This window comes from Carlito syrichta, unplaced genomic scaffold (assembly GCF_000164805.1).
Source record: "Carlito syrichta isolate Samal-C Ts95f unplaced genomic scaffold, Tarsius_syrichta-2.0.1 Scaffold303289, whole genome shotgun sequence".
Classification (NCBI taxonomy): domain Eukaryota; kingdom Metazoa; phylum Chordata; class Mammalia; order Primates; family Tarsiidae; genus Carlito; species Carlito syrichta.
The window spans coordinates 21,671-43,940 of NW_007247385.1; the positions used below are offsets into that span (position 1 = coordinate 21,671).

Consider the following 22,270-nt stretch of genomic DNA (forward strand, 5'->3'; position numbering starts at 1 on the left):
CCACTACACTCCAGTCTGGGCGACAGAGTGAGACTCCAACTCAAAAAAAAAAAAGAATAATTGTGGCACCTCTTGGTCAGTGACCATGGTGATAGGACTGACTTTGAGGCAGGAATCCTTGAACTCTGTAGTCTGGCTTGTTTTGGTGCCAGTTAATTGGAGTTGAAGTAGTAATTGATCTTTTCTGCTTTGTCGCACATTTCTAATTTCAAGGTATTAAGGAAAAACAAACCTCTTAGTGACATTTCTTGTAACCGGGTGCTTTTACCTGTCTTTGATATCACTCATATTTAGCTGTGTGTTCTCTTTGCTTCTTTGTTGTCCAAAGCCACATTACATTGAGGCCTAGCCTTTTCTATTCCTTGACCTGTCAAAGCAATCCTGAAGATTTAGACAGAATCTGTGTTCTTAAACCTCAACTAGGAATGTTTCATATCCCCTCTTCCCTCATAACCGTTTGGAGGTTTTGTTCCCTGAGGGAATCAGTCTAGTGGTTTTCAACAAAAAATATTTGTTGTCACACATTTGGTTAGCTGTACTCTGCAGTCTCATATTAAAGATTTGCAATTAGCTCTAAGCTTATGATTAATAATTATTAATGATTCCTAGTAATGATTGTAAATAGGAAACAAAAGTGAAATCCAGATGCCATATGACCAATTATTCAATTACATTTAACCCAGTTGGGCAGTGCAATACACTGAGGTATTAATTACCTGAAATTAATTATCTGCAATTAAATGCAGATAGCTGCCTGCTCATTTTCCTACTATTTTGTATACAGTCCAACAGTGAATGAAATCAGCATGCTTTGTTCTTTCTTTGATAGCAGTTGTTTTACCAGAGTGAATGGGGCTGCTCTGTGGTAGTGTGACCAGTTTACAGACAGGGAACATGAGAAATAGATCAATTGTTTGTTTGGCTTCAGGAATTAGTCTAGGGAAAGGCGGAGGACCCAAGCTAACTTTGTTCATGTCTATTAGTACCCTCTGCCCTGTTTAGAGAGCTTGTTAAAGCTACATTAAAAATACTGTTAACAACCGGGTACAGTGGCTCAATCCTGTAATCCCAGCACCTTGGGAGGCCGAGGTGAGAGGATTGCCTGAGCCCAGGGGTTTGAGACCAACCTGGGTAACTTGGTGAGACCTCGTCTCTACAATAAATAAAAAAATTAGCTGGGCATGGTGGCACGCACTTGTAGTTCTAGCTACTTGGAAGGCTGAGACGGAAGGATCGCCTGAGCCCAGCAGGTTGAGGCTGCGGTGGCTGTGAGCATGCCACTGCACTCCAGCCTGGGTGACAGAGTGAGACTCCAACTCAAAAAAAAAAATACTGTTAACTACAATTTGTTGAGTAACTATTAGTAGCTACAGACACTTTGCTGATCCCTAATGTTTATAGCTAGCTTGCAAGGTGACCATTATCTTCATGTTACAGAAGGGTAGAAACTACAGCTCAGAGAATTTGAGTTACTTGCATAAAGCACATAGCTATTAGATGACAGAACTGGAATTTCAGTCTGCTGTATGCCTTTGTTTTTCCAGTCACAATTATTTGCTTTGTTTTTCCAACCTGTATTGCATTCCTCTCTGCTTTTCTTAATGTTTCTGCTATCTGCTTCTCTGAAGGCTCCTGCTGCTCGCTTATGTCCCTGTGAGAAATCCACCTGTCAGAGCCAAGCTCTCTTCCCCACCCTGGTGGTGTCCCATGTGCTTCTGAAGTGCACCTGCCTCCCTACCCACTCACACGCTCAAACACTAGTTAAGCCTGTGAAACTGAACTCTCCTTAACCTGCAATATTTGCAAGATCACACACCAGGAATGGGGAAATTGTTCCAGTACTGGGGCAGGGCTAGCCCTAGTTCTTTACTGGAGTGTGTGAAAATGTAAGAGACTTTTCTCTAGTGTTCTGTGGCCTCCTTTTTAATTTGAGCAGGGGGATTTCACTTAGTCTTGACTTTCATACTCACAGTTCCTCTAGTGATCCCAGCTTGGTCATTTACGTGGTCTTATAACTCAGTACCTTAGTTGGCAGGCAGAGGTAGCAGAGAGGAAGGTGGGTGGTATGTGAGGGCTATGTCTGTGTCCTGGATAACCTGTCTGTCACTGGTTTAGACTTTCACACCGTACCGGACGGCGTGGCGCCCCATAGTCACCGCCACCCACATTGGGTCCCACATCCGAGTAGGTGGAGTATTGACTTGCCATCGGTTGCTTCCCTTCCTTTCTTGGAATGCCTTTCACTTCCTTCTCAGTGGTGGGTCACAGTTTTAACCAACAGTGGTGGAAGTGAATTGTGTGAGCATTTATTTCCCTGCTGCCTTCTTTCAAATGAAACATCCACACGTGTTTCTAAGAGAATCCACCCATGTTGACTGTCCCATGGCTTTCAAATTTTTATCTTGCTAGGAGGCATCTCAACGATGGGTGGATCCCGGACCTCTTTTCTGCTAGTGTTTTTGTTTGTTTTATGTCTGTTGGTGTTGTACCGAAACTCCCAGTATCTTGGGTAGGCATAATCAAGGCATTGAGATTGGATTGGAATACTGGGAATACACCATCTAAGGTGGAATTGATGGTCAGTTTCCTCCATTTCTTGACAAAACCTTACTGGGCCTGTGCTGTAAGAACCCAAAGATGCTGGGAAGTGAGTGTTTGGCCCTGTGGCTGCCACTTGGATGAAGTTTGAAATAAACCTCACTTGAGTTGTATTATATTGCAAACTGTCTTTTTGTAGAAGCTCCAAAACTTTCTGCCAAGAATCCTTTTTGTAGCTGATTACTTTTCTTTTTTCTTTTTTTTTTGAGCTGGAGTCTCACTCAGTCGCCCAGACTGGAGTGCAGTGGCCGCTCCCAGCCACCTCAGCCTCAACCTGCTGGGCTCCAGCAATCCTTCCACCTCAGCCTTCCAAGTAGCTGGAACTATAGGCGCATGCTACCACGCCCCGCTAATTTTTTGATTTATTGTAGAGATGTGGTCTTGCCAAGTTGCCCAGGTGGGTCACGAACCCGCGGGCTCAGGCAGTCCACTCACCTCGGCCTCCCAAAGTGCTGGAATTACAGGCTGAGCCACCGAGCCCGGCCTGATTACTTTTCAGGACTCCATCTTTTCTACTTTTATACTAGGATGTTTCGATGAAGCTTACAGGACTTCTTTTTTCCCCTGTCTCCATCAATTCAGAATATACCTTTCAGTAATTTCTGCTCAATTTCCACATTAATTCCTCATCTTTCCTTTCCCACTAGTCTTTTTGCCTAGGAATCCTACTCTATAATAATTTAATATTTATCAATGGGTTAATTATATAATTAACAATATTAATTATGTAATTAATAATACAAACAATAATTAATGATTTTCCTGATGTAAGCTAGAATAAACCTGCCTATGAAAGGTCAGTTGTTTTGTAACCTTAAGACCTACTGAACCACTGTGAAGTGTGTACTTTTTCTCACTCCTGGTTATGTTTCCTATTTCCTCTCAGTATAGGGGTTATCTTTTTAAAAGATGCTTTTTCAGAGCCCCGTGAGGTCTCTAACTTATCAGAACTCTTCGGAAGAGCTAGCTGTGGTCTGACTAAAAATTTGACTTTCAACCTCCAGACTCGTTTGATGGAGCTGCACCGCCAGTGGGAGCTACTTCTGGAGAAGATGCGGGAGAAGGGAATCAAGCTGCTGCAGGCCCAGAAGCTGGTGCAATACTTGCGAGAATGTGAGGATGTGATGGACTGGATCAACGACAAGGTACTTTTGGGAAGGAAGGTTGGCTCAGCCTTCCTCAGAGGGCAGGCGGGTGGGCAGGCACTCCTCCTTGGTGTGGCAAGAGCCGGTGCTAGTGCATATGCAGCCGGTTGAAGTGAAAGGGTAGGGGTGGGACTACTGTGCCTTCAGCTGCTCCGTAGCTGCATTCACCTCTGCACCTGAAGGCTGGGTCTCTGAGACAGAAATGATGTGAGCGCAGACTCTTAACGACGGGGGGAGCGAAAAGCATGAAGCACATAGAAAACTGTATTACATGGCTCCATTCTTAATGTACCTGCTTCGTGTTTCTTGGAGCCATTGCTACCAAGTGTTGGGTGGTGACTCTGGCTCTGTTATGGTCCCTGAATAGGAAGCGATTGTGACTTCTGAAGAGCTGGGCCAGGACCTGGAGCACGTGGAGGTTTTGCAGAAGAAATTTGAAGAGTTTCAAACAGACATGGCTGCTCATGAGGAAAGAGTCAACGAAGTGAACCAGTTTGCTGCCAAACTCATTCAGGTAAATAGCAAAGTACTGTGTGCTTCTCACACATTGTTATGGGAACCTTCCAGTCTGTTCAGAACATAGTTTTATGGTATTTGTTTTGAGTCAGAGTTTCATTCTGTTACCCAGACTGGAGTTCAGTAGCACACTCACGGTCACCTCAGCCTCAATCTGCTGAGCTCAGGTGATCCTTCTGCCTCAGCCCTCCAAGAAGCAGGAACTACAGGCACGTGCCAGCATGCCCGGCTAATTTTTTGATTTATTGCAGAGATGAGATCTCGCCAAGCTGCCCAGGCTGGTCTCGAACCTGTGGTCTCAGGCAATCTTCTCACCTCAGCCTCCCAAAGTGCTGGGATTATAGGTGTGAGCTATTGTTCCAGCCTAGAAGATAGTTTTGATGATTGGTCCCCTAATTTTCAAGTGAGCAAGTTTTGGGAAGAGTGTCTGAGAGTTTTTTTTGTTTTTGTTTTTTTGAGTTGGAGTCTCACTCTGTCACCCAGACTGGAGTGCAGTGGCTGCTCCCAGCCACCGCAGCCTTGACCTGCTGGGCTTCAGTGATCCTTCTGCCTCAGCCTTCCAAGTAGCCGGAACTACAGGCACATGCTACCACGCCCAGCTAATTATTTATTTATTTATTTATTTATTGTAGAGATGAGGTCTCACCAAGTTTCCCAGGCGAGTCTCGAACCCACGGGCTCAGGCAATCCACTCATCTCAGCCTCCCAAAGGCATGGGATTACAGGCTAAGCCACTGTGCCTGGCTTCTGAGAGTTTTATTTAGGTATAAGGCACAGCACTAATTGCTCCTAAATTGGAACATGCTTTTGAACTTGTTGCCTAGGGCAGGAAGGGCAGAGTCCATTTGCTCTTCCTTCACCCACTCTAGGTAGGGCTGAGCGAAGCTTTTATTGGTCTGCGAAAGCTGGTCTCAGGTTTCTCAGACGAGGGTGTGGTGGCAGGCGCTGGCTTCAGGTTGGCACATGTCCACCTCTGCTTTATGGCTTCTCCCTTCCTTTCCTACTGGTTACTTCTCTGGCCTCCCTTGGGAACCTGGGGCCATGGAATGAGGTGACACTCCACTGTAGTTCTGGAGCCTATGAGGAGGGAACGGCAACCCTTCCTTGGGGCCTATGCATACAGTTGCATAAACTTCTTATTCATCCTCCCCTTCCAGAGTCCATAGAGCTCCAGAAACATCAAGTAGTAGGTATTAGAGAGTTTCTACTTTCAGGGAAATTTGGGAGATAATACATTTTAAATTTATAAATCTGCTTCAGGGCTGGTACACGTTCTCTTTTTCTGGTCAGCAGTTAAGAGAAAGAATAATCAGCATTCCTCAGAAATCTCTCTCCCCTTCCCTTGATAGGTGGGTGTTACCTCCCCAACCACCCCAGGTTATGCTTGAGAAGAACAGGCAGGCCAGAACCCTGAAAGGCTTTACCTTATTACTTTGCATGTTATTATTATTTTTTTTTTGAGTTGGAGTCTCACTCTGTCGCCCAGACTGGAGTGCAGTGGCCGCTCCCGGCCACCACAGCCTCGACCTGCTGGGCTCTGGCCATCCTTCCGCCTCAGCCTTCCAAGTAGCCGGAACTACAGGCGTGCGCTACCATGCCCGGCTGATTTTTGATTTATTGTAGAGATGAGGTCTCGCTGCCCAGGCGGGTCTCAAACCCGCAGGTTCAGTCAACTCACTCACCTCAGCCTCCCAAAGGCGCGGGATTACAGGCTGAGCCACCGAGCCCGGCTGCCTGTTATTTTTATTAAAACAAAACACAAATGTGATTAGTAGGGAAGTGTACGTTTAAAGAAATGTCTCCAAGCCAGGTGTGATGGTACATGTCTGTAGTCCTAGTCCCTCAGGAGGCTGAGGAAGAAGGATCACTTGAGCCCAGGAGTTTGGGACTAGCCTAGGTAACATAGCAAGACCCTGTCTCAAAAAGAAAAAGTAATTTTTCCAGTCTGAAGCCTTGAGTCCTGAAAACCATGTATATGGGCAGGAATTCTTAATACCCTCATGAACATTTGAAATTCCAAATTTTCAAGCAGCTGGGGCAGATGGGTACATTGATGAAGCCACCACAGAGTTGCAGCCAAAGTGTTTATTAATATAAAGGTTTTTTTGTTTTGTTTTGTTTTTGAGTTCGAGTCTCACTCTGTCACCCAGACTGGAGTGCAGTGGCCCCTCCTGGCCACTGCAGCCTTGACCTGCTGGGTTCTGGTGGTCCTTCCGCCTCAGCCTTCCAAGTAGCTGGAACTATAGACGCGCGCTACCACGCCTGGCTGATTTTGATTTATTGTAGAGATGAGGTCTTGCCAAGTTGCCCAGGCAGGTCTCGAACCCGCGTGATCAGGCAATCCACTCACCTCAGCGTCCCAAAGGCGTGGGATTACAGGCTGAGCCACCGAGCCTGGCTACATAAAGGTTTTTTGTACTTTTGCACATAACCACTTTATAGACTAACCAGACTATCCAAGGGATAGATAATGGATCCTCCCTTTTTTTATTTTTTTGAATTGGAGTCTCACTCTGTCGCCCAGGCTGGAGTACAGTGGCACGCTCATGGCCACCCCAGTGTCGACCTGCTGGGCTCAGCAATCCTTCAGCCTTCCAAGTAGCTGGAACTACAGGTGCGCACTACCACACCTGGCTAATTTTTGATTTCTTGTAGAGACGAGGTCTTACCAAGTTGCCCTGTCTGGTCTCGAATCCACAGGCTTAGGCAAACCAGTTGCCTCTGCCTCCCAAAGTGCTGGGTTTACAGGCTGAGCCTCCAAGCCCGATTGTATCTCCCCCTTTTATATAAAAGGAAATAGAAGCTCTTTTGAGTTGTAATGTGCTTCGCACAGACTGGTGTTTCTTCTGTTGTGGATTTTTTTCGGAATGATGATTTGCTAACACATGCACCTCAGGGAACCTCACCCAGGGTAACTAGTTGGAGGAGCCAGAGGTTACGGACCAAATCCAGTCTCCTGCTCTTCCTTGTTTAGGAACAGCACCCTGAGGAGGAACTGATCAAGACCAAGCAGGATGAAGTTAATGCAGCCTGGCAGCGACTGAAGGGACTGGCTCTCCAGAGGCAGGGAAAGCTCTTTGGGGCTGCTGAGGTTCAGCGCTTCAACAGGTGCCAAGCAGAGCGGGCTTGGGGAATGGGCCTTTCCTTGGAGGGTATGGTAAAGGACAGACTGACTGGGTCTTGGTCCTAGTTCTCCTAATCGGTGTGTGGATTAACTGGTGACTCTGTTCTGTAGGGACGTGGATGAGACCATCAGCTGGATTAAGGAAAAGGAGCAGCTAATGGCCTCCGATGACTTTGGCCGAGACCTGGCAAGTGTTCAGGCTCTGCTTCGGAAGCATGAGGGTCTGGAGAGGGATCTTGCTGCTCTTGAGGACAAGGTGGGTTTTGGAAGCCACTGATTCTTTTTTAAACTTTTTTATTTTATTTTAGAGATGTGCGGTACAAGTAAAAATTAATGCACAAGTAGGTTGCATCAGGTGAAGTTAGGGTTTCCAACTGCCCCTCACTTACCCTGGTTTGAAACCAGGTATCCTTTGTGTTGTTATGTACTCGTTTCTCCCTCCCTCCCTCCCCTGGCAGTGCCCAGCAACTGCTGATCCCTCCCTTGTGCTAATGTGATTAACGTTCAGGTCCCATGTATGAGTGAGAACATGCGGTACTCAGTTTTTTGTGAAAGCAGCTGATTTTTTAAATCAGTTACCAAGGGTCAGGAGAACATTTCTGATAGAGTATGCTTCTAGGTGAAAGCCCTGTGTGCCGAGGCTGACCGCCTGCAGCAGTCCCATCCCCTGAGCGCTACTCAGATTCAGGTGAAGCGAGAGGAGCTGATTACGAACTGGGAGCAGATCCGCACTCGGGCGGCCGAGAGACATGCACGGCTCAATGACTCATATAGGTGCGAATAACAAATCCTCCAGGTCCTCACAACCAGTATCATTTGACAGACTCATTGAGAAGAGTTGATGGCAGAATTAAGGGGTCAGGTCTGTGTTCTGAGAAAGTTTCTGTGTACTCTGCCACGTGTTACCTACAAATGCAGATCACTTTTTCTTTTTTGAGTTGGAGTCTCACTCTGTCACCCAGACTGGAGTGCAGTGGCCGCTCCCGGCCACCACAGCCTCAACCTGTTGGGCTCTGGCGATCCTTCCGCCTCAGCCTCCGAGTAGCAGGAATTACAGGCGCGCGCTATACGCCCGGGTAATTTTTTTGATTTATTTTAGAGATGAGGTCTCGCCTGCCCAGGCGGGTCTCGAACCTGCGGACTCAGGCAATCCACTCACCTCAGCCTCCCAAAGGCGCGGGATTACAGGCTGAGCCACCGAGCCCGGCTTGATCACTTTTTCTTACCCATATTCTATTTGTTTGGAGGCTGGCAACTGTGTAGTGTATCTGTAATATTTGTAACTTAAATTTTTACATCCTGTTTCACTGCATTATGACTACCAGAAGTGAAAGTATCCCTTCTGAAGACATTTCCTCAAATATATCTGAGCATTTGAAATCTCTTATTCAAATTGAGTGAATCAAGGATTGGAAAGGAAAAGAATGCTTCTTACTGACCAGGGGTTGAACCTGGGAATAACAAAGATGAAAATGTAGGACAAATTGAGGGCATTGTAGTGATAGAGCCTAAGTTTTTAAGGGTTTTTTGGGGGGGTTTTTTTGGTTTGTTTTTTTAAGTTGAGGTCTCACTCTTTTGCCCAGGCTGGAGTGCAGAGGCAGGATCATGGCTCACCTGCAGCTTCAACCTCCTGGGCTTAGGCAGTCCTCCTGCTTCAGTCTCCCAAATAGCTGGGACTAGAGGCGGGTGCCACCACTCCCAGCTAATTTTTTTATTTGTTGTAGAGATGAGGTTTCACACCAAATTGCTCAGGCTGATCTTGAATCCCTGAACTCAGGCAATCCTCTTGCCTCGGCCTCCCAAAGTGATGGGATTACAGTCTTGAGCCACCGCGCCTGGCCTATGGTATTCCCAGGCGATTTCCCATCCAAGTGCTAACCGTGCCCAACCCTGCTTAGCTTCCAAGTTCCTGGTAATTTTTTTGAGTTATTATAGAGATGAGGGCTCACCAAGTCACCCAGACTGGTCTTGCACCCCTGGACTCAGGCAATCCTCTTGCCTTGGCCTCCCAAAGTACTGAGTTTATAGGCATGAGCCACTTTATGCAGCCTGAACTAAGTTTTAAAGACTTGATTTCAGGCCTGGTACAGTGGCTCACACCTGTAATCCCAGCACTTTGGGAGGCAGAGGTGAGAGGACTGCCTGAGTCCAGAGATTCGAGACCAGCCTGGGCAACTTGATGAGATCTTATCTCTACAATAGGCAAAAAATTAGCCAGATGTGGTAGTGCACACCTGTGGTTCTGACTGTTTGGAAAGCTGAGGCAGAAGGATCACCTGAACCCAGCAGGTCGAGGCTATAGTGACTGTGAGCATACCACTGCACTCCAGCCTAGGTGACAGAGTGAGACTTGGATTGGAAAAAAACATTGATTTTCAGCTTTCTCTTACTTTCCTTTACAGTGTAGATTGAGAGACTTCCATATCTCCCAGAACTAGAGTTTGTATAGTTTGTTAGACTTTTGAGACCACAGAATTCAGAGCTTTAGGGAGGCCATTTTCCACCCTGGAGCCTCCATTGGAGACATCTGATGACTTATCTTTCATCTCCCTAGGCTTCAGCGCTTCCTTGCTGACTTCCGGGACCTTACCAGCTGGGTGACAGAGATGAAAGCCCTCATCAATGCAGATGAGCTTGCTAATGATGTGGCTGGGGCTGAAGCTCTGCTGGACAGGCACCAAGAGCACAAGGTAGTATGTCCAGGACCTTCCAGAAATAAAGACATTGTCTTATCATGTACCTGTCTTCACTGTCTGGTGAGGCCGAGTTGGAGTTGGTGCAGCATCATTCACAGGTATCTTCCATCATCAGGATTGTTGGTTTTGCCTTTGGAGACCTGCTTTACCTGCTTCTAGTAGAGGGCTAAATGTCAGGAGATGAACTATGCTCCATAGAAACAGAGATGAACTCTTGCAAAGTAGAGGGGCTACTACACACCAGATCCTGTATCATCCAAAAAATGTCTTTGTTAGGCTTGATGTGGTGGCTCATGCCTGTATTCCAGCACTTAGGGAGGCCAAGGCAGGAGGATCACTTGAGCCCAGGAGGTTGAGTCAATGGTGAGTTGATTGTGCTGTACTCCAGCCTGGGCGACAGAGGGAGACCCTGACTCAAAAAAACAAGTCTTTTCTGAATTTCATAGTTAGTTTACTAATCTCAATTTCTTATTCTTGTGTTTCTCCAAAGTATGTTCCATGAAAAACTAGTTTTATGAGACCTTAATAAGCTTTACCTTAAAAAGAAAGGTTTTCTGAGTAATTTGGGAAACACTATTATTACACAGGATCTTTTCTCCTTTTTTTTACATTAGAAAATATAATTTTTTTAGCCGGGCTCGGTGGCTCAGCCTGTAATCCCGCGCCTTTGGGAGGCTGAGGTGAGTGAATTCCCTGAGCCCGTGGGTTCGAGACCCGCCTGGGTAGCGAGACCTCATCTCTACAATAAATTAAAAAAATCAGCTGGGCGTGGTGGCGCATGCCTGTAATTCCGGCTACTCAGAAGGCTGAGGTGGAAGGATCACTGGAGCCCAGCAGGCTGAGGCTGCGGGGTGGCTGGGAGCGGCCACTGCACTCCAGTCTGGGCGACAGAGTGAGACTCCAACTCAAAAAAAAAAAAGAAAATATAATTTTTTTAGAAAGTAAGTGAGAGAGAGAGGATTCACCTCTCCAAGGTAGGAGAGGGAGCCAGAGCTTAGGAAATATGGCAGTAGTCACAGCTCAAAGAGCACACGACCACACCAGAGTCTAGTCTAGTAAAGCAATGGCTACACAGGATCTTTTAAATTATTTTATCATTAAGCCTTCTGAGAAGTCTGAATGTGTTAGATTTGAAATAAATATACTAAAAATCAGGCATCTAGCCGGGCTCGGTGGCTCAGCCTGTAATCCCGTGCCTTTGGGAGGCAGAGGTGAGTGGGTAGCCTGAGCCCACAGGTTCGAGACCCGCCTGGGCAGGCGAGACCTCATCTCTACAAAAAAAAAAAAAAAAAATTCAGGCATCTTTCTTTACACTAGCAACAGAAATATTGTTTTTAAAATACTAGTTATAATTACAGCAGAAAATATAAGTTACTTGGGAATAAATGTAACAAAAATTGAGTAAGACATTTATGGCGAAAACTAAAACTTTGTTGAAAGACATTAAAGAAACACTGAATAGGTGGAATAACTTATCTGGTCCATGGATGAGAATGATCTTTTGTAAAGGTATAAATTCTCACCAGGATATATACAGTGAAATTCTAGTCAGAAGCCCAGCAGGGGTGTGTGTGTTTCAAATGAGGTAAGCTGATTTCAAAACTGATTTTGAAGCAAATCGTGGGGGCCAGCGGAGGGGCTCACTCTACTAGGTACAATAAAGCCATAGTAAATAAATCCATTTGGCACAAGGGAAACAGATTGACCATTAGACGAGAAGAAAGAACTCAGACCCACACGAATGTGTAGAACCATGACAAATGAGAGGTGTCAGCAGAAAAAGACTACATCAATGAGTGATCTTCTCACACTTGCTGACCTAAACTGATCATATATAGGAAACCCGGCCTAATTTTTCATTCTGTTCCTCTTTTTAGATGTGATAGTCTGACTTGTAATGATTATTTAAAATTCAACACCTGTATTTTGTTTTTTGTTTTTAATTATAAGATGCTGGGCACAAGTAGTTTCTTTTTTCCCCAATAGGGAGAAATTGATGCTCATGAAGATAGCTTTAAATCTGCAGATGAATCTGGACAGGCACTGCTTGCTGCTGGTCATTATGCCTCAGATGAAGTGAGGGAGAAGGTAAGAGAGCAGAAAAGGAGCTTTGGAGGAGGAAATTAGGTTCTTTCATGATGTCTCTGAAAGCTATTGTTTATCTTTAAATTTTTAGAGATTGCATTCACCATAATTTGTGAGAAACCTATTCAGAAATTCTGCCTGAAAAGGAGTGTCTTTTCTCTGCAGATAATTTTTTAAAAGATGTATATACAGTGTGTTGATTGATCCAACAAACAGTACCTGTTATTTAGGACATGGGTAGCACATTTTCAGCATAATGGGGACTTTCTGAAGTGAGTTGAGTTCGCATTAAGAGTTGGAGTAAGGCCAGGCACAGTGGCTCAAGCCTGTAATCTCAGCACTTCAGGAGGCCGAGGTGAGCCCACAGGTTTGACACCAGCCTGGTGTCAAACAACTTGGCAAGACCTCATCTCTACAATAAGTCAAAAAATTAGCCAGGCATGGTAGCGTGCCTGTAGTTCTGGCTACTTGGAAGACTGAGGCAGAAGGATTGCCTGAGCCCATTAGGCCGATGCTGAGGTGGTCGTGAGCATGCCACTGAACTCCAGCCTGGGTGACGGAGTGAGACTCTAACTCAAAAAAAGAAGAAAAAAAGTTGGAGTAAGGGCCAGGTATGATGGCTCACACCTGTAATCACAGCACTTTGGGAGGTCAAGGCAGGAGAATTACTTGAGTCCAGGAGTTTAAGACCAGTGTAGGAAATATAGTGAGACCTTGTCTCTATTTATTTAAATAATAAATAAATAAATAGTTGGAGGAAGGAGGAAATAATTTTTTATAAAATGATAATGTAGGTTGGGAACGATGGCTCAAGTCTGTAATCCCAGTGCTTTGGGAGATTGAGGCAGGAAGACCAGCTTGGGAAACATAGCAAGGCCTTGCCTCTACAAAATATTTTAAAAGGCCAGGCTTGGTGGCTCAGCCTGTAATCCCGCGCTTTGGGAGGCCGAGGTAAGTAGATTGCCTGAGCCTGCAGGTTTGTGACCCGCCTGGGCAACTTGGCGAGACCTCATCTCTACAATAAATCAAAAAAATTAGCCGGGCGTGGTAGCGCGTGCCTGTTAGTTCCAGCTACTTGGAAGGCTGAGGCAGAAGGATCGCCGGAGCCCAGCAGGTTGAGACTGCGATGGCCAGCAGCGGTCACTGCACTCCAGTCTGGGCGACTGAATGAGACTCCAACTCAAAAAAAAAATTTTTTTTAAAAGGCTAGCTGGGTGGTACATGCATGTAGTTCCAGCTATTTAGGAAGCAGCAGTGGGAAAATTTCTTGACTCCAGGAGTTCAAGATTAAAGTGAACTATGATTATACCACTGCACTGCGGCCTGGAAGACAGAACGAGATCCTGTCTCCAAAGATAGATAAAATTATATGTATGTGTATATGTAATGGTAAGTTTCAAAGTTTCTTGGAATATAAAATTGCCTGAGGAATATTAGCTAAATAATGATTTATATATCTTTATTTTTATCTTTTTTTATTACATAGACTAAGAGGAGACATTTCGAAGGCAGACTATCATCAGTAACTCTTGACCCGCAAAATTATGTCTAGGGCATTCATGAATTTATTTACCACATACTGTAGCACACCCCTTCAACTGACATTTCTCATTTGACAGTCCCTACTCCATTTATCCTGCCTCACTTCAAGATGCATGTCCTTTTCTTCTACCTGGGAATTTATTTAGCATTTTTACGTATAATCATTTGTGATGATGTGGCAGTACATTAATTCTAGATTAATTAGAGCAGAGCATCCCTCTTATGTTGCATGTACACATACAAGTGGATGTTGTTCTTTCCCTTTTGCAAATCAGAAAAAAGGCCTGCAGATTAGCACTAGGATTAGGAATTCCAGGGCAGCTGTTCTGGCAACTCAGTGGCACTGGGTCTGACTTCTCCTGCCTGGCTGTGTCCCCCGTCTCCCTCCAGCTCACCATACTTTCTGAGGAGAGAGCAGCGCTGCTGGAGCTGTGGGAGCTGCGCAGACAGCAGTATGAGCAGTGCATGGACCTGCAACTCTTCTACCGGGACACTGAGCAGGTGGACAACTGGATGAGCAAGCAGGAGGTAATCTGGGAGCCTCAGCTTTGCCATTTATGTGAGAAACCTGTGTTCTGTCTCCCCCACGGGTAGCTGGCTTATTTTGCTTTAGGAAATCAGCACCGCTTCAGTTGTGAATCAAATGAAGAGGGCAAATTAAGCAAGCATCTGTCAGCATCTCTCCTTGCTGAGATTGTGAGGCTCTCAGAAAAGGCCCCAGGGCTGGGCACAGTGATACCCTGAGCAACATAGTGTGACCTTGACTTAACAATAAAAATTGAAGTAGGCTAGGCGCCTATAATCTCACACCTATAATCTTAGCACTTTGGGAGGCCAAGGTGAGAGAATTGCCTGAGCCCACGGGTTCAAGACCAGCCTGGGCAACTTGGCGAGACCTCTTCTACACAATAAATCAAAAAAGTAGCTGGGCGTGGCACATGCCTGTAGTTCAAAATGTCTTAGAATATGAAATTGCCTGAGGAATATTCCTCAGGTAATTTTATATTCCAAGACACTTTGAAACTTACAAATACATACTACCCCAAAGGCTGAGGTGGAAGATCGCCTAACCCAGCAGGTCAAGGCTGTGGTGTCCGTGAGTGTGCCACTGTACTCCAGCCTGGGTGACAGAGTGAGACTCCAACTCTAAAAATAAAAATAAAAATAAAATAACCAAGCATAGTGGTACGCATCTGTAGTCCCAGCATCGAGAGGCTGAGACAGGATCATCGACGCTGCAGGGAGCTGTGATCATGCCTTTGCACTCCAGCCTGGATCATAGAGTGAGACCCTGTCTTGAAAAAGAAACGGCCCAGGTTTTCAGATTATTGTGATATGAAATGTTTCATTAAAGAGATTTAATTTCATCAGGTGCAATGGTGCATGCCTGTAATCCCAGCACTTTGGGAGGCTGAGGCGAGAGGATTGGCTAAGCTTAGGGGTTGGAGACCAGCCTGGGCAACTTGGCAAGACCTCGTCTTTACAGTAATCAAAAAAAATTAGCTGGGCGTAGTGCACACTTGTAGTTCCAGCTACTTGGAAGCCTGAGGCAGAAGGATCGCCTGAGCCCAACAGGTTGAGGCTGCGGTGGCCATAAGCGTGCTACTGCACTCCAATCTGGGTGACAGAGTAAGACTCTTAATCAAAAAAAATTTTTTTTTCATAGAACTTAGCATTATACAGAATCTAAATCTAATACAAGCAACAAATGTTATTTGGTTGGAAGGTGGAATAAGGATTTCATGATATTACTGGATTGATTTTAAGTAAATTTTACACCAGATGACATCTTAGATGTTTAACAGCCATAGAAGCTCTTTCCTCCTTTTTGTATTTGGCCAAAATATTCTTTGTTTTCCAGCCTGAGATAATCAGAGGAATAGGATGTTTTCCTGAATATTTTTTTCCTTTTGCAAGGCATTCCTGTTGAATGAGGACTTGGGAGATTCCTTGGATAGCGTGGAAGCGCTTCTCAAGAAGCATGAGGACTTTGAGAAATCCCTCAGCGCCCAGGAGGAAAAGATTACAGTAAGATGCTTCTTGCTGTCAGTGCCTTCAGATGATTTTTAGATTAAGCCAAAGTCTCTTTTCCTAAAAGGTGTCTGTCTGAACAGATTTGACGCATGATCTGTGTGCACAGTACTCCCATGGGAGCTTAAAGTCCCATGATGGTGACATGCTGTCGCTTGGAGATATAACATAACTCTATAGAATGAAATTATTTACTTGTTGGATGTCTCCAAACTGAGATTGACCTTTCACTGAAAGTAATTCATAGTTAATATAAGAAGTACTCTTCCCACTGAAAACACATCTGTGTTAAGGCTTGGAGTGTTTTATGATCTGTTCAGCAGTACTCTTCTCTAGAAACCAAACTAGGAAGTAGTGTACTTACCAATGACGAATGCTCATCTTTCTTCCTAGGCCTTAGATGAATTTGCAACCAAGCTAATACAGAACAACCACTATGCAATGGAAGACGTGGCCACTCGCCGAGATGCTGTAAGTGTCTTGGTTCTTCATGCTCCTTCCTTCTAGTGTGCGGATATCCCTTGTAAGAGAGACATTGTAGTTAAGTCCCTTGAACTGGGCATCCCTTTGGGAGTAAGCACCAGGATTCATGAGGTCCTTGTCTTGTAGCTGCTGAGCCGCCGCAACGCCCTTCATGAGAGAGCCATGCATCGCCGGGCCCAGCTGGCTGACTCCTTCCACTTGCAGCAGTTCTTCCGTGATTCTGATGAGCTCAAGAGCTGGGTCAATGAGAAGATGAAAACTGCCACAGATGAAGCCTATAAAGTAATGTACAGTTCGCATGGCCATGTAGCACTTGGTTAGTGAGCCAAACACAGCTCTTACAAATAAGTTAGAGTTAAAGAAAGAAATAGGGGATTCCAAAACACACACTATTTAATGTAAGCTAACTGTATTATCCATCCCCCAAAAGAAGAAGTATGAAGGCAGTACAAGGGAACGTGATGCACTTAGGCTCACAGTAGAACCCCCTTCTGTCTCTTATTGGCAGGACCCATCCAACCTACAGGGAAAAGTACAGAAGCATCAGGCTTTTGAGGCTGAGCTCTCAGCAAACCAGAGTCGTATCGATGCCCTGGAGAAAGCTGGGCAGAAGCTGATTGACGTTAACCACTATGCCAAAGATGAAGTAGCAGCTCGTATGAATGAGGTGATCAGTTTGTGGAAGAAACTTCTAGAAGCCACAGAACTGAAGGGTAAGAGAAAATGTTTCATTGGATTGTGATAGGAATGTCTAGGGAACTAAACACCCCTTCCTTAAATGTCTAGGAATATATGTCACCCTGGTAATGTGAGGTGAACGACTTTGGACACCAGCGATAATTTCCTATGTAGGAGTTACTTGGGCTTAGGTTCTTGATGCTTTGCTGATCTGGTAAATGTGGTTGGCTGTGCTGGGTCATCAGTATGTCTGAATGAGAAGGAAATGAATTGGACCTCATCTCTGAAAATCAAAGTTCAGCTGTGAGCCAAGAGCATTTCATAACTTCCAAGTGCCCCTGTCTCATGGGGGTTAGAATGCTTTTCAAACCTTTAATTCAGCCTCTGGCAGGTAGAGTAGAAATTATAGTTTGTGTTTTCTTTCCCTTTGTGATGGGAGTGAAATAGTAACTAAAATTCCAACTCATAGGCCTTCATTAAAATACGATTGTTTCTGAACAGTGTTGGTAGAAGGATATCATTAAGCAACAGAAAATTTAACCAGGCGCAGTGGCTCACACCTATAATCCTAGCACTTTGGGAGGCTGAGTAGGATTGCTTGAGCCCAGAAGTTTGAGACCAGCCTGGGCAACATAGTAAGAGCTCATCTCTACAAAAAATTTTAAAAATTAGCCAGGCATAGTGGCATATGCCTGTAATCCCAGCTACTTGGGAGGCTGAATTGGGAAAATCGTTTGAGCCCCAGAGGTCAAGGTTGCAGTGAACCACTGCACTCCAGCCTGGGTAACAGAATGAGACCCCAACTCCCCCCCAAAAAAAAACCCCAGAAAATTCATATTTCTTCCTTGGTTAGGAATAAAGCTACGTGAAGCTAATCAGCAACAGCAATTTAATCGCAATGTTGAGGATATTGAATTGTGGCTGTATGAAGTAGAAGGTCACTTGGCTTCTGATGATTATGGCAAGGACCTTACCAACGTCCAGAACCTCCAGAAGAAACACGCCCTGCTGGAGGCAGATGTGGCTGCCCATCAGGTAGGGTGTGGGCTGAGGGTTGTTGTCAGGCAGGTGCATGCAGAAGCCACACAGGGAAGAATGACCCTTTATTTCCAGACCAACCGATTTTTGGGAGAGATGAAATATGTTGATTTTCTCAGGTAATTCTAGTCTCCTCAAATTAAATTGTCTTCACTCAGGGCTTTCTGGGATCCCAAAATGAGGGAAGGAGATAGCAGAAAGAGTACTCACAGGGGTGGAAAAATAAGGACCTTGTTAATTTTTCTTCATATAGGATAAAACCATACCCAGAGTAATAAAGTCAGCCTAGAAAAGTCCACAACAAGCCAGGCACGGTGACTCACATCTTAATCCCAGCACTTTGGGAGGTGGAGGTGAGACGATGGCCTGAACCTAGGGGTTCCAGACCAGCCTTGGCAACTTGGTGAGATTTATTAGTTTCTCCAATAAATCAAAAAATTAGCTGGGCATGGTAGTTTGCGCCTGTGGTTTACTTGGAAGGCTGAGGCAGAAGCATCGCCTAAGCCCAGCAGGTCAAGACTACACTGGCCATGAGCATACCACTGCACTCCAGCCTGTGTGACACAGTGATACACCATCTCAAAAAAAAAAAAAAAGGAGCCGGGCTCGGTGGCTCAGCCTGTAATCCCGCGCCTTTGGGAGGCCGAGGTGAGTGGATTGCCTGAGCCCGCGGGTTCGAGACCCGCCTGGGTAGGCGAGACCTCATCTCTACAATAAATCAAAAAATCAGCCGGGCGTGGTAGCGCGCGCCTGTAATTCCGGCTACTCGGAAGGCTGAGGCGGAAGGATCGCCGGAGCCCAGCGGGTCGAGGTTGCGGTGGACGGGAGCGGCCACTGCACTCCAGTCTGGGCGACAGAGTGAGACTCCAACTCAAAAAAAAAAAAAAAAAGGAAAAGTACACACAACATAGTTACTCAACACTTCCTTAGGCTTTCAAAATTCTGTCCATTCCCATCCCCAGGACCGAATCGATGGCATCACTATTCAGGCCCGCCAGTTCCAAGATGCTGGCCATTTTGATGCTGAAAACATCAAGAAGAAGCAGGAAGCCCTTGTAGCTCGCTATGAGGCACTCAAGGAACCCATGGTTGCCCGGAAGCAGAAACTGGCCGACTCTCTGCGGTTGCAGCAGCTTTTCCGGGATGTTGAGGATGAGGAGACATGGATTCGAGAGAAGGAGCCCATTGCCGCGTCCACCAACAGAGGTCAGTGTGCCTCCCTCAGGTGGGAATCAACTTAGGAAAGAGCTATACCATTGTAGCAAAAAGGGGGCTCAGGTCACAATGAGCAGGTGAAATTTAAATTATTAAACTGGATCCGCAGTGGTAGCTAAGAGTGACAAATTAGTGCAGAATTTTCTCTTCGTGGTCAGATGACTGGAGATTGGTTTCTGCTTTCAGGCAAGGATCTGATTGGGGTCCAAAATCTGCTAAAGAAACATCAAGCCTTACAAGCAGAAATTGCTGGACATGAACCCCGCATCAAAGCAGTTACCCAGAAAGGGAACGCCATGGTGGAGGAAGGTGAGTGATCACCATCAGCGACTGGGCCTGGCATGGTTCTTCATGTCTTCCTTCTTTGCCAAGTGAATGTTCATGTGGGCATAGCAGGCTGTGCTCTGGGTTTGAATACCATCTCTTTTCTTTCCTGACTGTATGACTTTGACTAGCCCTCACGCTTTCTGAGCCTGAATTTCTTTTTCTTTCTTTCTTTTTCTTTATTTTGAGTTCCAGTCTCACTCAGTCACCCAGGCTAGAGTGCAATGGCACGCTTATGGCTACCACAGCTTTGACCTGCTAAGCTCAGGCAATCCTTCTGCCTCAGCCTTCCAAATAGCTGGAACTACAGGCACATACCACCACACCCAGCCAATTTTCTGATTTATTGTTGAGACGAGGTCTTGCCAAGTTGCCCAGGCTGGTCTCTAACTCCTGGGCTCAGGCACTCCTTTCACCTCCACCTCCCACAGTACTGGGATTACAGGCATGAGCCACTGTGCCTGGCCTGAGACTGAATTTCTTATCTGTAAATAGAAATGACAACACTTTTCTCCTGGTGTAGACATGAGGCTTAAATGAGACCACATGGGTAAAAGGCCTGAATAAGAGTGTCTGCACGTGTCAGTGATTAAGAACTGCCAGCTACTGTTTTTATTATTTCTTTTTGTTTTTTTTTGAGTTGGAATCTCACTCTGTCACCCAGACTAGAGTGCAGTGGCCGCTCCCGGCCACCGCAGCCTCGACCTGCCGGGCTCCGGTGATCTTTCCACCTCAGCCTTCCGTGTAGCCGGAATTACAGGCGCACGCTACCACGCCCGGCTGATTTTTGATTTATTGTAGAGATGAGGTCTCGCCAAGTTGCCCAGGCGGGTCTCGAACCCGCGGGCTTAGGCAATCCACTCACCTCAGTCTCCCAAAGTTGCGGGATTACAGGTTGAGCCACCGAGCCCGGCTTATTATTTCTTTATGATACTATCACTAATGCCAATTTGGGAGATCAAGATCTGCTTCTTAAGAGTCTAGACAGAAATCATGGTTTGCAGAGGCCAAAAATGAGACAGTTTAGTAAAGGCTTGGAAACCAAGCCTCTCATAAAAATTGGAATTGTGAAGAGGCACAGTCATGAAACATACTAACAAAATTGCTATGAACATGTGAAAGAGCTCTTTTTGTCCTTCTGTGACATGTCATGTACTTTGGTTGTCCTTTCTTCCTGCTGCCCGCCTTCCAGGCCATTTTGCTGCAGAGGATGTGAAGGCCAAGCTTCACGAGCTGAACCAGAAGTGGGAGGCACTGAAGGCCAAAGCCTCGCAGCGACGGCAGGACCTGGAGGATTCCCTGCAGGCCCAGCAGTACTTTGCCGACGCCAATGAAGCTGAGTCCTGGATGCGGGAGAAGGAGCCCATCGTGGGCAGCACTGACTATGGCAAGGATGAGGACTCTGCTGAGGTAACCATGTGCTTGGGACATACCATGCCTGCCAGGAGAACAGAGTGGGGCTTGCACTGAGAAACAGGTCAGGAGAAGGGATGGCCCATGGGAGCTGCAGCATCGGTAATGGTTTCTTAATGTGTTTTGGAGCCCATTTTCTACTTTATATTATGGAAATTGAGTCAGACCTAAAAGAGAGGAGACTGCCATTCACTTGCCTTTAGCCATTATCATTTGCCGTTCTTGTTTCATCTGTGGGCTCTCACACATTCATGCATGTGTACACACCAACATCCATGCAAAAATATCCAACACACCTACATGCATACACATCCACACACCGACTACACACAGACATGCCCATATGCATGTATACACACACCAACGTACCGTTATATATACACACTTGGTTTTTTGACTGGTCATCTATTTTTTGACTAAAACTCTTGTTTTGTTTTGTTTTTTGTTTTTGAGTCACAATCTCACTCTATTACCCAGGCTAGAGTGCAGTGGCATACTTATTACCACTGCAACCTCGACCTGCTGGGCTCAGGTGATCCTTCTGCCTCAAGTCTTCCAAGTAGCTGGAATCACAGGCATGTGCCACCATACCTGACTAATTTTTTGATTTATTGTAGAGACGAGGTCTCACCATGCTCTCAGATTGGTCTCAAACCCCAGAACTCAGGCAGTCCTCTTGCTTCTGCCTCCCCAAGTGCTGGGATTACAGGTGTGAGCCACCACACCCAGCGAACAACTCTTAAATTTTATTCATAAAGGTCTAGGAACCAGGCATGGTGACCCATGCCTGTAATCCCAGCACTTTGAGAGACCGAGGTTAGAGGATTACCTGAACCCGGGGATTCAAGATCATCCTGGGCAACTTGGCAAGACCTTGTCTCTGCAGTAAATAAAAAAATTAGTTCTCACTCAAAAGCAGACCTTGAACAGCTATCGTAATACCATAAGGGATTTAGCTGGGCATGGTGGCTCAAGCGTGTAATCCCAGCACTTTGGGAGGCTGATGTGGAGGAGATTGCCTGAGCCCCACGGGTTCGAGAACACCCTGGGCAACCTGGCGAGACCTCATCTCTACAATAAATCAAAAAATTAGCCAGGCGTGGTAGCATGTGTCTATAGTTCTACTACTTGGAAGGCTGAGGTGGAAGGATCGCCTGAGCCCAGCAGGTCAGTGCTGGGGTGGCCATGAACATGCCACTGCATTCCACCCTGGGCAATGGAGTGAGACTCCAACTCAAAAAAACAAAAACAAAAAGGAATTGGCAGTAGTGGGAAACTGCCAGGGGAGGGGAAGCCACACCTTATCAACAAGGGTACTTGCATAGTGAACATCTGTATACCTAACCCTGAATTATACCCCATATATACATATATATATATAT

At 45.8% G+C, this 22,270-nt stretch overlaps 1 protein-coding gene across 1 annotated transcript in view; it reads left to right on the forward strand.

Moving 5' to 3' along the window:
• SPTAN1 (spectrin alpha, non-erythrocytic 1) overlaps positions 1 to 22,270 on the forward strand; it is a 79,516-nt gene that overhangs the window by 10,797 nt on the left and 46,449 nt on the right. The window contains exons 4-19 of the mRNA XM_008058307.2: positions 3,603 to 3,743; positions 4,111 to 4,257; positions 7,234 to 7,367; positions 7,495 to 7,639; positions 8,003 to 8,157; positions 9,938 to 10,073; positions 12,066 to 12,167; positions 14,097 to 14,234; positions 15,624 to 15,734; positions 16,131 to 16,208; positions 16,347 to 16,502; positions 16,729 to 16,933; positions 17,752 to 17,933; positions 18,899 to 19,142; positions 19,338 to 19,460; positions 20,668 to 20,885. Coding sequence (XP_008056498.2) covers positions 3,603 to 3,743; positions 4,111 to 4,257; positions 7,234 to 7,367; positions 7,495 to 7,639; positions 8,003 to 8,157; positions 9,938 to 10,073; positions 12,066 to 12,167; positions 14,097 to 14,234; positions 15,624 to 15,734; positions 16,131 to 16,208; positions 16,347 to 16,502; positions 16,729 to 16,933; positions 17,752 to 17,933; positions 18,899 to 19,142; positions 19,338 to 19,460; positions 20,668 to 20,885 — 2,415 coding nt within the window. The remainder of the gene's footprint in view (positions 1 to 3,602; positions 3,744 to 4,110; positions 4,258 to 7,233; positions 7,368 to 7,494; positions 7,640 to 8,002; positions 8,158 to 9,937; positions 10,074 to 12,065; positions 12,168 to 14,096; positions 14,235 to 15,623; positions 15,735 to 16,130; positions 16,209 to 16,346; positions 16,503 to 16,728; positions 16,934 to 17,751; positions 17,934 to 18,898; positions 19,143 to 19,337; positions 19,461 to 20,667; positions 20,886 to 22,270) is intronic.